Here is a 13,474-nt window from a genome sequence, read left to right as displayed (position 1 = left end):
CTGTGTGTTTGTTGTATTGGGTGTCAGTTAGTGCACACCATTTTTTTTTTTTTTTAGTGTTGAGCTTCTATTAATTGCATGCAGTCGTTGATGTATGATTGGGTACTTTTTTGAAAAAAACTGCCCATTCATTTGTGGTCAGTAAAGATTTCAATCTGTTTTTTGTTTTGTGAACGCATGAATATGCTTGATGCTTTTTTTTGAATCTGTCATTTATAGCCTGTTCTATGAGTGCTCGGGAAGACTGGTAGCAAATTTTTTTGTTTCCGGAAATTATGATGTTGCCACGTACCACTGCGAATTTTGGTGTGATGTTGTGATTAAGGCTTTTTTTTTTTTTTAAGGAATGTTATGTGTATTTTTTGCACGATGTATCTTTTGTAAAGTTTATGCACTCGTTCAGTGTGTGTGTGTGTCGTGAGCTCATGACATAGGCTTTATGAGTAGAGAGTCAATGGTTGAGGGGTTGTATGGCTACAAGACACAAGAAAATATAGGTATTTTTTCTGGGGAAAACTCCTTTGTTACCCCTCTTTTTCACATACCTTTTCTGGGATGTCATTGCCTGTCTTTTTTCTGCAGTGTGCATACTTCTGCTGTTATGGTGTTGAAATGGGAGTGTGTGTGTGTGTGGGGGGGGGGTGGCCTTTTACATCTTTCCCACCCTACAAAAAAAAAAAAACGCTCCGCCAACCCTTAAATATATTACCTTTTATATGTAATATATGTATATATTACATATAAAAAAAAACAGGTTTTTTCAAATTAATTCTCCCACATTGTCAACCCCCCCCTCCCCCTTTTCGCGGAGGTACGCGGCAACATCACAATTCCCGGAAATAAAAAAATTTTCTACCGGGATTCCCGAGCAAGCTATAAATGACAGATTTAAAAAGAAGCATCAAGCATATTCATACGTTCACAAAACAAAAAACAGATTGAAATCTTTACTGACACCAAACGAATGGGCAGTTTTTTCAGAGAGTACTCAATTGCACATCAACGACTACATGCAATTAATAGAAGCTCGACACTAAAAAAAAAAAAAAAAAATGGTATGCACTAACTGACACCCAATACAACAAACACACAGCTTCCAACCCTTCGGATATTACCACCTTGCAACCCACATAAAACAAATCCATCATAAATCTATCACATCACAACCTTACACCCGACGAAATCACTATCCTGAACAAAGGATTAAACTTTGCTGTATCCCCAAAACAAAGACATCATCATCGAAATCCAAGCAAAACTCGATAATGATCCTAACGAAGAAAAAATATTCCACAAAATAAACATCATCATAAATAGTAAAATAATAATAAAACCCAACATTACTTCCAACTTACAAAAAGCCCTATTATCATTAAAAATGAACCCGAACATAATGATCACAAAAGCAGACAAAGGGGATACAGTAGTCATCACAAACAAAACCGATTACCACGACAAAATAACAGCTATCTTAAATGACCAACAAACCTACCAAAAAATCCAAACCGACCCCACCCCAACCTCATAAAACAAATCAACAACACAACATCTTACATGCCCTAAAAAATCAAAACAAGATAGACAAAAGCACAATGATGCTGTGGTGGTAATTTTATAGGAGACTATTGGATATATTGGGTAGCCATCATTGTGGGTTTTGATTTGTCTGAACATACAAGGGGTACGTGTGGTGTAGGGTGTTGAGACAAATCAAAACCCACAATGATGGCTACCCAATATGTCCAATAGTCTCCTATAAAATCACTACCACAGCATCCTTATTGAAATTCGTAGCCAAACTACTAAAATCATTAATTACAACGTCAAACTCTATGATAACCCTATCCCATGAAGACAACCTCACTTCGTTGGATGCTGCTTCATTATACACTAACGTGGATGTTCCCAGAACAGTAGACATCGTACATACGCTACTCACAGAAGACCACACACCCTACACTCTTGAACAAAATTAACACCTAATGATATTATAAACTTAATCAAGCTAACAATCTCAGCAAACTTCTTTAAGTTCAACAACAACATGTATATTCAAATTTTTGGACTCCCCATGGGCCAAAACATCAGCGGACAGCTAGCGGAATTATTCCTAGCACACATACAATCAACCCCGCCCCAGCATAACCTTTTATGGCAGATACGTGGACGATATTCTATGCATTGGAGAACCAACACACATCACCACCCTACAAGTGTCCCTTAACAGTTACAGCAACAGACTAAAATCAACCATAGAAACCGAACAGAACAAATCCATCAATTTCTTGACATTAATCAGAAAAAACAACAAAATAGCCACGAAAATATACCACAAACCCACATATATCGGAAACTATCTCCATTTCTACTCATACCATCCATATTCAGTTAAAAAATTGGTCATCCTATCACAATTCATAAATGCTTACAAGTTTTCAACTAACCATAATAATCTCAACACAGAAATAAAAAAACTAACAGATTTTTAAAAATCGCAACTATCCCACACAACTAATAAATTATGCAAACAGGACAACAAAACCCCTCAAAACAACCCAACAACCAAAACAAACTTCCCAACACAAAAAGTTATCAAACTGCCATACATACAGAACAAATACATTCAAACATACAGACTACAAACCGGTATTCACCACAAACCAAAAATTGGCTAACCTTCTAAAACCCACTAAATCTCACACGCACAAAGAAATATTAGAACACTACAACGTAGTCTACAAATTTCCCTGCCAGAAAGACTGTGATATCACCTACACAGGTTCTACCATCAGGTCTTTATGGGCAAGACTACAAGAACACTTCCATGACTGTAACATCCCTATTCCAGTACATTTAAACACTAAAAAATGCAACATCAAAAAGAAAAATAGAATACAAAGTACAGGGAAAAGAAAAAGCAGTTCATGCCCTTGAGCAGAAACACACCACGCAAATCGACAATGCCATCATAATAGACAAGCAAGACAACGAAACAATGCTTAGAATATCAGAAACGATAGCCATAAAATGTGACGAGAACTCAAACAACGTCCACTGACCCTACATAATCTCTGAGTGTTGGAAGCTCCAGAACATAATAATTAAGTCACAACTCTAACCAATAGGCGATAACAAGAACACTTCAAAGGCAGAAACACCAAGCCAAGACATGACATAGCATCCACTTCTTCCATGAGTTCAGACGACGACCCGGCTCGCACCTTGTCAACCCTATCCCCAGTCCGCTTTTTCATCTTTCCCACCCTACAAAAAAGTGCTCCGCCCACCCTTAAATATAATATATGTATATATTATATATAAAAAAACCCAGAATTTTCAAATTAAATTCTCCCACATTGCCAAACCCCCCCACTCCCCTTTTCAACACCATAAAAGCAAAAGTATGCACACCGCAGAGAGAGAAGACAGGCAACAACATCCCAGAAAAGGTATGCACGAATTTTCTTCTATTATGCTACATATATTTGTCTCTAAAAAATACATCTGCAATGCCCTAAGAATTCTTGAGTAAAAAGCCAATGACATTAAAAAAGGGGCACTCCTAAGCAGAAGCAGGCAAAATAGCCATAAAAATAAAAAAAATTAACACTTATAGGTGTTTTTCTTTGTCTAATCTCTAGGTCATGCATGGCACTAATGGTTACAAAACTTGTGGAGAATGATATTAAAAAAAAAAAAAAATTTGGACTAAAGCTATATTAAAAACAAAAGATAAAGAAATCTATATTTACCTCTTTTAAAATCCAATAAAAACCAGCGGTAACAAAAATAAAAGTGGGTATAGTCTCCATTTTGATGCATCAGCTCAAACATTTCTGCATCTAAGATCTACCAAAAGAAACTCAGATGAAATAACACAATACAATGTTTGGAACACACGCACATACACTGACAGGTACAATTGAGCACAAATGATTCAGAAATTGTTCAATTTATATTTAAATCAATGAAACACTAAATAAAATTTAGATTTCACACACAAAGCAGTAGTGATGTAAAAATTACCTTTTTTATATATATTATTCCTGTTGTTAAAATTAAGTTGTTAACATAACTCAAACAAGGAAATGATCACTGACAAAAACAGAAATGTCATTTTGAAGATTTGTAAATAAAAAAAATTACAGTTAACAGGTGGCTTGGGTAGGACTAGTTATGGACTTAAAAGTGAACTGCTGTATTTATTTACACATGCCAGGAGCATCAGAAATAAGGGAGATGAAATGAACTCACTGAGTTTATTTGCTCCAAAATTGTTAGAATAAATGAAACATGGTTAAATGAGGATGATATCCTGATGGGATTAGAAATGGAGGGTATATTGTTTTTGTATAAGCAACGTGGGTTAGTGAACAAGGGAAGAGTGATAATTATGGGTGATCTTTATTATGCAATTATAACAATTTATAACAATATAGACGGGAATGAAGAGATAGCATTTGAAAATAAGAAAAACGAATTTCTTCAGTTATTAAGAGACAACTATCTTAGGCGATCTGAAAAGAAGAGTATGTCAGGATCGAGAATTTGTCTCATCACTTCATCAGTGAAATATTGCATTTCATCGGGTTAGTTAGAGTAATTAATCATGAAGTGATTATCTTTCTAGTAGCAAGGCTTATACGTTGGTTAGACATAACTGGTAATTAGTTTACGGAATTAACAACGCAAATGAAGTATATTAATTAAAGGTAACTTTAATGAATCACTTCTATATTTCGGCAACGTCACATTGCCATCTTCAGGAACATAAAGATATGGTATGTGCACTCAGGAACTAACACAAAGCAAATGAGGAAGAAAGCAAGAAACTAATATTGTTCCTAAAGTCCTAATGGTGCCCTCTTGCGGGCTAATTTGGTAGTCTTGGCAGTTGGGCTGAAGTTCTCATAATGAAAGTCTCCCAAATTTGGGGCAGTTTCATGCACCCAAATTTGTTGAGGTTAGGAACGTTTTTTAGAGCTGCTGAAGATTCTTTGAATAATCTTTCATATTTAAACTTGCTGCGATGAATTATTTTTGTTTTCTTCCAACGAATTTTATGGTGGGTATCTAAGGCATGGTCTGCCAGCCCAGAGCGGCTGTACTGGTGAAACCGGATGTAGTCTTGGTGTTCTGAAATCCTGATATTTGTTGTTCTGCCTGTTTGGCCAAAGTAGGACAATTTGCAGCTGCAAGGGACCTGGTATACACCAGGTAGGTCTAGGGGAAGTGGTTGGTCTTTGGTAGAGCGGATAAGGGATGCCAACTTTTTATATGGTCTGTAACAGGAAGTAAGGTCATATTTTTTGAGGATATTGGTTATTTTCTCAGAGGTGCCCTGGATGTAGGGGATGGTGATAGACTTGGTGTAATCTTAATTGTGGAGGAGGGGGAGGGGGTTGTGGTTTGCAGGTTTTAGTATTTTTTGGATTTTTTTGGGGTTATAGCCATTGGCTAAGAAAGTGTTGAGGATGTGGTTTAGTTCAATAGTCAGGGCCTTGTCATCTGAGCAGATTAATTTTGCCCTGTTATATAGTGTTTTTATCACCCCATATTGTTGTGAGGGGGGGGGATTGTTGGTGAATGTATCGGCCAGTATGGGTGGGTTTTCTGTAAACAGAGAAAACCAAAGATCCATTAAGCTGGCGGGTGATTAAAGTGTCTAGGAAGGGGAGGGTGTTGTTTTCCTCTTTTTCTAAGGTGAACTGGACTCTGGGGTGTTGGTTGTTTAAGTGTGTTAGGAAGGAGTGGAGTGTGTCTGAGCCATGTGGCCAAATAGCAAACACATCATCCACATAACGAAGCCAAATAGTGGGTTTTTGTGGGACGGAGTTTAAGGCTTTCTCTTCAAACGTCTCCATAAGGAATCTTTATGTTCCTGAAGATGGCAATGTGACGTTGCCGAAATATAGAAGTGATTCATTAAAGTTACCTTTAATTAATATACTTCATTTGCGTTGTTAATTCCGTAAACTAATTACCAGAAGTGATTATCTGAATGGTAGCCATATGAAAACTTCTCTGAGGAAAGGATATATGTGTAATTACAAGGCTGGTGATTATGGGAAGTTCGAAAAGACAGCACATAACTATATGTTGCTTAGGAACTCAACTACAAGATACTTAACAGCATCAATATGTGGGTGTATTATTCCACAGGTCAAAAGGTGAATAAGGTAGGAGTCAAATGGATAAATCATGGGATTAAGCATGAAATATGGAAAAAGGCACGTTGAGGCAGCACAAGATGAATAATGGTAATAATCAGATGCACAGAGTATAAAGAGCAAGCCAAGAAGATGTTTCAGATGGTAAGTACAGTAAATGTGCAGTATGAGAAAGAAATTAGCAAATCAGTCCAAGAAAACTCTGTTTTACATATCAAAAAAACCCTAGGGAGTTTTTTTTTTTGTTTTTTGATATGTAGAACATAGAATGAAGAATGATTATGGCAAGATGATGTTAACAGATAAAAGTGGCATATTGGTAACTGCTGCACAGCAATTCAAGATCAGTGTAAAATTCGAAGATGCTCATGTGAAGAGCATAAAATGAAAGAAGACTTACTGGTAAGCAAACAACAAGTATATGAGGAGTTAAGTAAGCTAGTCAATAAGGCAATAGGACTTCATGACATAGCAGTAAGGGAATGTTAAAGGGAGTTACAATCAGCCTTGACCTACTTTAACAAATCTTGCAACAACACAAGTCCCAAAGGAGTGAAAGGAAGGCAAAACTGTTCGAGGTGGTGATGATAAGGCTAGGTACAAATTATAGGGGGCGATCTATATATCTGGAGTTGTATTTGAAATGTCAAATAGAGAGGTCAGTGAGAGTTAGGATACAGAAGTGGGTTGATAAGAAGAGTATTTTCTATGTTTGTCAGCATGGATTTGCTAAATGGAGTTCATGTTTTTACAACTTACTTATGTACTTTAACAAGATGTTGAATATATCAAACAAGAGAGAGAGAGAGAGAGAGAGAGAGAGATGCATATATAATGGTATACTTAGAATTTGCAAAGGCTTTTGATAGATTGCCATTTCACGAGTTGGTAACTTAATTGGAGCAGATAGGTGAGATTTATGAATTGGATAGACTATAAGATAGGTATTAGCAAGTTGTGTATGAGGGTGTGGCATCCTGGAAGAAGAAAGTCACGAATGGTATGCTGCTGGGGTCTGTTTTGAGGCCATTGTTACTTGACTTGTATATTAACTGTATTTTAACTGGAGATAACTGGAGTTGGGATGGGTTTAACTGTTTGCAGATGATGGAAAACTGGGAAGAGTGACGAGGAATGGAGCAAATGTTGTGACCTTACAAGCTTATGGAATGTCTTTTTGGCTTTGTGTATAACAGTGTGTACTTCCCACAACGAGTATTTTGACTCCATGGAGTTCTTGCATTAATAATAATAGCAATAATACTGCAGCTGATTCTGTTATCATAATTTCGATTTTAGTTTTGTGACTATAATAAAGCCAAAATAGTTACAAGGAAATATCAAAAAATATCAAAATATCAAAATATCAAAAACCGATTTAAAAAAAAAAAAAGGCCAAGTAGGAAGCCTGCATCATGACAAGATAGTCATGCTTCTAGTACATTTCTAGAGTTACTAGTCAAAACTTTTGTTCACTGCTGCTTCCAAATCATTAAGCTCAGAATGGTTCTACTGCATCATTACCAACAGAAAAAACTAACATGTTTGCTTGTTACTCTTCTTTCAGTTCTTGCACTGATGAGTGCATTATATGTTCCTACAACATGATTGATCTCAGGCAAGGAGGCGTGAGTTAAACATCAGTTGTTGTGGGATGCAGCAAAGATAAGCAAATTTTATATTTAAATATGTGCTGATATTGTCTAAATTGTAGATTACTTATTACTGTGAGATATTGGAGTGTGGAATGTGGTGTGTGAATAAATTTCTTAGGCGATATTATCATAAATTCATCGTCTTTGTTAGCACACTGATACAACAATTGTGGCTGCACAAAAGACAAAGTGAACGGTGTGGATTTCTCAAAAATGCTACAGTTCTGTGAATGTAATATGTATGCATGGGAAGATGTCGCAGATATTTATGTAGAGAAGCTGAATAAGAGAAAAGAACAAGTGTGGGTATGAAGGAAATGTGATATTCTGATGGACCACGAGGTTTGCTTAAATAAGAGTTCAAACAGTTTAAATATGAGTAGGGAAAATGTTGTTGTAACAAACATGAAAAAATGGAAAGCAGGATTGTGGGCAAACAAGTGTGTGTATGACTGGAGATAAAATAGCAACAGTGAATGACAGTGAAAAAAAGGACACAACATTTGAAAGCTGAGGCAGATGTGGAGTGAAATGAAAAGAGTTGTAGATATGGATGGAAGAATATGAAAAGTTAACAAAAGATCTGCAAGTGGTGTTGAATGGTGATTAGATTATTTGAGGTGTTGTAAACAAGAGGATATGCAAGGTTAGTTTTCCAGCAGGTAAAAATGAAGCATTGGATATGAGGACTAAGCGAGCAAAGGAGTTGGTAGTGACATAGGGACAAATGACTTAAGGAACAAGGAGAATGTAAGAGTGGATATCAGGAGGTTGTTGAGAAGGATAAAAGATAAGTGTGATAGGAAAGGTAGTCAGTATGTTACCCTAGTAATACACCTCCAAATCAAAAAATTAGAATAATCAAAGAAAATGTGTTCAATGCATTTTTGAAAATTATCGAGACAACTACTGTGTTTGAATAAAAACTTTAGTTTAATATAACTAAAATCTACATTCGACGTTTCGATCTTTATGTCAAGGTCATCTTCTGAGCATACAACTATACACAGAAAACAAGCTACAATCAAACTGGTTTGTTAAAGACACTGACCAACCGCAACAACAATTGTTGGCCTAACCTCTGGTGAAAAAAAAAAAAAAAAAAAAAAATATATATATATATATATACACACACACATATACACACCAACGCTAGAGTCCTATTATTAGTGTTATCTGTTGGTTGTAGAAATACATTGGGTACATTCAGGCCAGTTGGTATGGAATGGTTTCTAATACTAGCTGAAGATTGGCTAGCGTCCTGACTTATGCTGGATCTTATATATTATATGCATGCCATCCAGATCCTTGGAATTTTCATGCCATCTTTGTTGTTGATATTTGAGTGTTTTATCAGGATTTTGCAGGCTTCCTTAAATTTCCTTTCGTACCAGGTTTTTGTGCAGTGTAAAGAGCAGGTGCTTTTCGTTGATTTGGTGTAAGGTGTTGAGTGCGTGGTCTGAGAGGCCTGCTTAACCATAATGGTTATATATAATGTGTTCTTTCTTGCGTATAGGGATTGTCTGTCCTGTTTCACCAATCTACGGTAAGTTACAGGTGCAGTGGATGCAACAGACTCCAGGATGTGCTAATGGGAGGAGAGGATCCTTAGAGGAGTTGAAAATGGTTTTAAGTTTAGTGAGTGGTTTAAAGGTGGCATTGAGGTTATAATGCTGTAGGATTCTGTTGATTTTTTCCAATAACCTTTTAATGTATAGGATGGCTATGGTTTTACTGTAATCTAGATTCGTTTTTGTTGTTGTTTTATGGAGTATTTTATTAATAGTATTTTTGTTATAGCCATTATTTATGAATGTGTCGCTGATGATTTTTAGTTCTTGTTTCAGGGCATGCTGGTTAGAGCAAATTGTTGTAGCTCTGTTCTTAAGAGTGTTAATGACTCCATATTTTTGTGATGGGTAATGGTATGAATTAGCATGTATGTATTGGCCAGTGTGTGTTGGTTTTCGGTAGACCGTGAAGGATAGACTGCCTGAAGGAAGACGTGCGACTAGTGTGTCTAGGAACAGGAGCAAATTTTGGTTTTCGATTTCGATGGTAAATTGTATGCATTCGTGTTGTTTGTTCAGGTGGCTAAGGAATGTATTTAGCTTTTGTCGTCTGTGCGGCCAGATCGCAAACAAGTCATCAACGTATCTAAGCCAGACTGTCGGTCTTAGTGTGACGGAATCAAAAGCCCTTTGCTCAAAAGTTTCCATGTAGAAGTTAGCAATTGGGAGGGATAGTAGTGAGCCCATGGCTGTACCTTCTTTTTGTAGGTAAAATTTGTTTTGCCACACGAAGTAAACGGACTGTAGTATGTGGGCAAAGAGGGCCGTAATGTCGGGCGGAAATTTGTTCTGTAGTAGATGAATTGTGTCATTGATGGGGACATTAGTGAAAAGGGCAGAAACGTCGAAATTGACTAATAAGTCGTCTTTGTCGAGTGTTATGTTTTTAATTTGGTTTATAAAGTGTTGCGTGTTTTTTATGTAGGAGGGGGGGAATAACCTACCAACTCCTTGAGTGTTGCCGCTAATTTCTTGGCTAAGTGGTAATTGGGGCTATCTATTCCTTCGACGATTGGTCAAGGGGGCACATTTTGTTTGTATATTTTCGGGACCCCATATATTCTGGGGGAGGGGGACGAAGTGGGGTTTGAGTTTTTTAACCGTGTCAGGTGGCCAAGAGGTGACGAACTTGAGTAGTTTCTCTGTTTTATCCTTTATCCTTTTTGTTGGGTTATAATTTATCATTTTATATGTGTCATTATCGGCTACTAGTTGATTCATTTGAAGTACGTATGTTGACCTGTCAAGGACAACAGCAGCATTGCCTTTATCCGCTTTCGTTATTATTATGTTTTGTTTGGCTTTTAATGACTTAATTGCTGAAATTAGTAATGTCCTGAACACTAAGAAAACCATACAGAACAATCTCACAAAAACAGAATTAGCAGCAATCAAGTCATTAAAAGCCACACAAAACATAATAATAATGAAAGCGGATAAAGGCAATGCCACTGTTGTCCTTGACAGGTCAACATACATACTTCAAATGAATCAACTAGTAGCCAATAACAACACATATAAAATGGTAAATTATAACCCAACAAAAAAGGATAAAGGATAAAACAGAGAAACTACTCAAGTTAGTCACCTCTTGGCCACCTGACACGGTTAAAAAACTCAAACCCCACTTCGTCCCCCCTCCTCCAGAATATACGGGGTTCCGAAAATACACAAACAAAATGTGCCCCTTCGACCAATCGTGGAAGGAATAGACAGTCCCAATTACCACTTAGCCAAGAAATTAGCGGCAACACTCAAGGAGTTGGTAGGTCATTCCCCTCCTACATAAAAAACACACAACACTATATAAACCAAATTAAAAACATAACACTCAACAAAGACGACTTATTAGTCAGTTTCGACATTTCTGCCCTTTTCACTGATGTCCCCATCAATGACACAATTCTCCTACTAAAGAACAAATTTCTGCCCGACATTACGGCCCTCTTTGCCCACGTATACTACAGTCCGGTTACTTCGTGTGGCAAAACAAATTTTACCTATAAAAAGAAGGTACAGCCATGGGCTCACCACTATCCCTCCCAATCGGTAACTTCTACATGGAAACCTTTGAGCAAAGGGCTTTTGATTCTGTCACACTAAGACCGACAGTCTGGCTTAGATACGTTGACGACGTATTTGTGATCTGGCCGCACGGACGACAAACGCTAAACACATTCTTTAGCCACCTGAACAAACAACACAAACGCACACAATTTACCATCGAAATCGAAAACCAAAATTCGCTCCTGTTCCTAGACACACTAGTCATACGTCTTCCTTCAGGCAGTCTATCCTTCACGGTCTATCGAAAACCGACACACACTGGCCAATACATACATGCTAATTCATACCACCACCCATCACAAAAATATGGAGTCATTAATACCTTTAAAAACAAAGCTACAACAATTTGCTCTAACTAGCAAGCCCTGAAACAAGAACTAAAAATCATCAGCGACACATTCATAAATAATGGCTATAACAAAAATACTATTAATAAAATACTCCATAAAACAACTACAAAAATGAATCTAGATTACAGTAAAACCATAGCCATCCCATACATTAAAGGGTTATCGGAAAAAAATCAACAGAATCCTACAACATTATAACCTTAATGCCACCTTTAAACCACCCGCTAAACTTAAAACCATATTCAACTCCTCTAAGGATCCTCTCCTCCCATTAGCACATTCTGGAGTCTATTGCATCCGCTGCACCTGTAACTTACCGTACATTGGTGAAACAGGACGGACAATCCCTATACTCAAGAAAGAACACATTAGACACATTAAATATAACCATTATGGTGAAGCAGGCCTCTCAGACCACGGACTCAACACCTTACACCAAATCAACTGGAAAAGCACCCACTCTTTCCACAAAATCCTGATAAACCACCCAAATATCAACAACAAAGATGGCATGAAAATTCCAAGGATCTGGATGGCATACATTCAGCCTACCTAATATATAAGATCTAGCATAAGTCAGGACTCTAGCCAATCTTCAGCTAGTATTAGAAACCATTCCATACCAACTGGCTGGAATGTACATGGTGTTAATATATGTATATAGATACTTGTTGTTGTGCCCAATGTATTTCTACAACCAACAGATAAAACTAATAATAGGACTCTAGCGTTGATGTATATATATATATATATATATTTTTTTTTTTTTTTTTTTTTTTCATTAGAGGTCAGACCAACAATTGTTGTAGTGGTTGGTCAATGTCTTTAACAAACCAGTTTGATTGTAGCTTGTTTTCTGTGTATAGTTGTATGCTCCAGAAGATGACCTTGACATAAAGGTCGAAATGTCGATGTAGATTTTAGTTATATTAAACTAAAGTTTTTGTTCAAACACAGTAGTTGTCTCCATAATTTTCAAAAATGCATTCGGATCACCACGTAAGCTTAAAAGAAAAAATGTGTTGAATGATTTGCAATTATAATTTATTGCATAGAAAATAATTATTACCTAATATGTATTAGCATAATCAAAATCTATGTACATTGTAATTTACATAACTATGTAAACACATAAAAATATAATATAAATTATAAGAAAACTGTTATTTGAAAACATTCACAAAATTAGAATAATTTTTAACATGGTTCCAAATATTAGAATAATGCAAAAATAAATGCACAAAAATTAGTCAAAGGGAAACATCATGATAATTAGTACTTTGTTAAATCTTCCCGTAGCTTTTATGACCATTTGTAAATGGTTGGGCATATTATTTACTAGAAGTTCACAGTATTTTTTTTTTTTTTTTTTTAATCAAAACATGCTCATAGGGTCTGCAGACTAGAAACAAGTTCATTTTCATCTCATAAGACAACTTCTTGAAGACGTTCCTTCATAATTCCCCACAAATTCTCAATAGGGTTTAAATCTGCTGAGTTTTCCAGCCAAGGAATTTCATTGATTTGCCTTTCTTTGAGCCATCTAGTAGTGGTCTTGGAAGTGTAACAAGAAGCTGAATCTTCCTGAAAAATGAAATCACCATCACATAAATCTTCCAATGATAGTAACATAAAGGGCTCAAGAATTTCTTGGTACACTT

The 13,474-nt window shown here is 36.4% G+C and overlaps 1 protein-coding gene across 9 annotated transcripts in view; it reads right to left on the bottom strand.

Moving 5' to 3' along the window:
• LOC150107158 (small G protein signaling modulator 1-like) overlaps nucleotides 1–13,474 on the bottom strand; it is a 568,327-nt gene that overhangs the window by 56,931 nt on the left and 497,922 nt on the right. For all 9 annotated transcript variants that reach the window (XM_090391669.1, XM_090391666.1, XM_090391674.1 and 6 more), the window contains one exon: nucleotides 3,753–3,849. In XM_090391669.1, coding sequence (XP_090247795.1) covers nucleotides 3,753–3,849 — 97 coding nt within the window. The remainder of the gene's footprint in view (nucleotides 1–3,752; nucleotides 3,850–13,474) is intronic.

The sequence above is a fragment of the Typopeltis vanoorti genome, chromosome 4 (genome assembly GCF_054136105.1).
Source record: "Typopeltis vanoorti isolate ZY-2024b chromosome 4, IOZ_Tvanoo_1.0, whole genome shotgun sequence".
In the NCBI taxonomy this organism is placed as follows: Eukaryota; Metazoa; Arthropoda; class Arachnida; order Uropygi; family Thelyphonidae; genus Typopeltis; species Typopeltis vanoorti.
The sequence above is the reverse complement of the archived record's forward strand: the minus strand, read 5'-3'. Positions and strand labels throughout refer to the sequence as shown.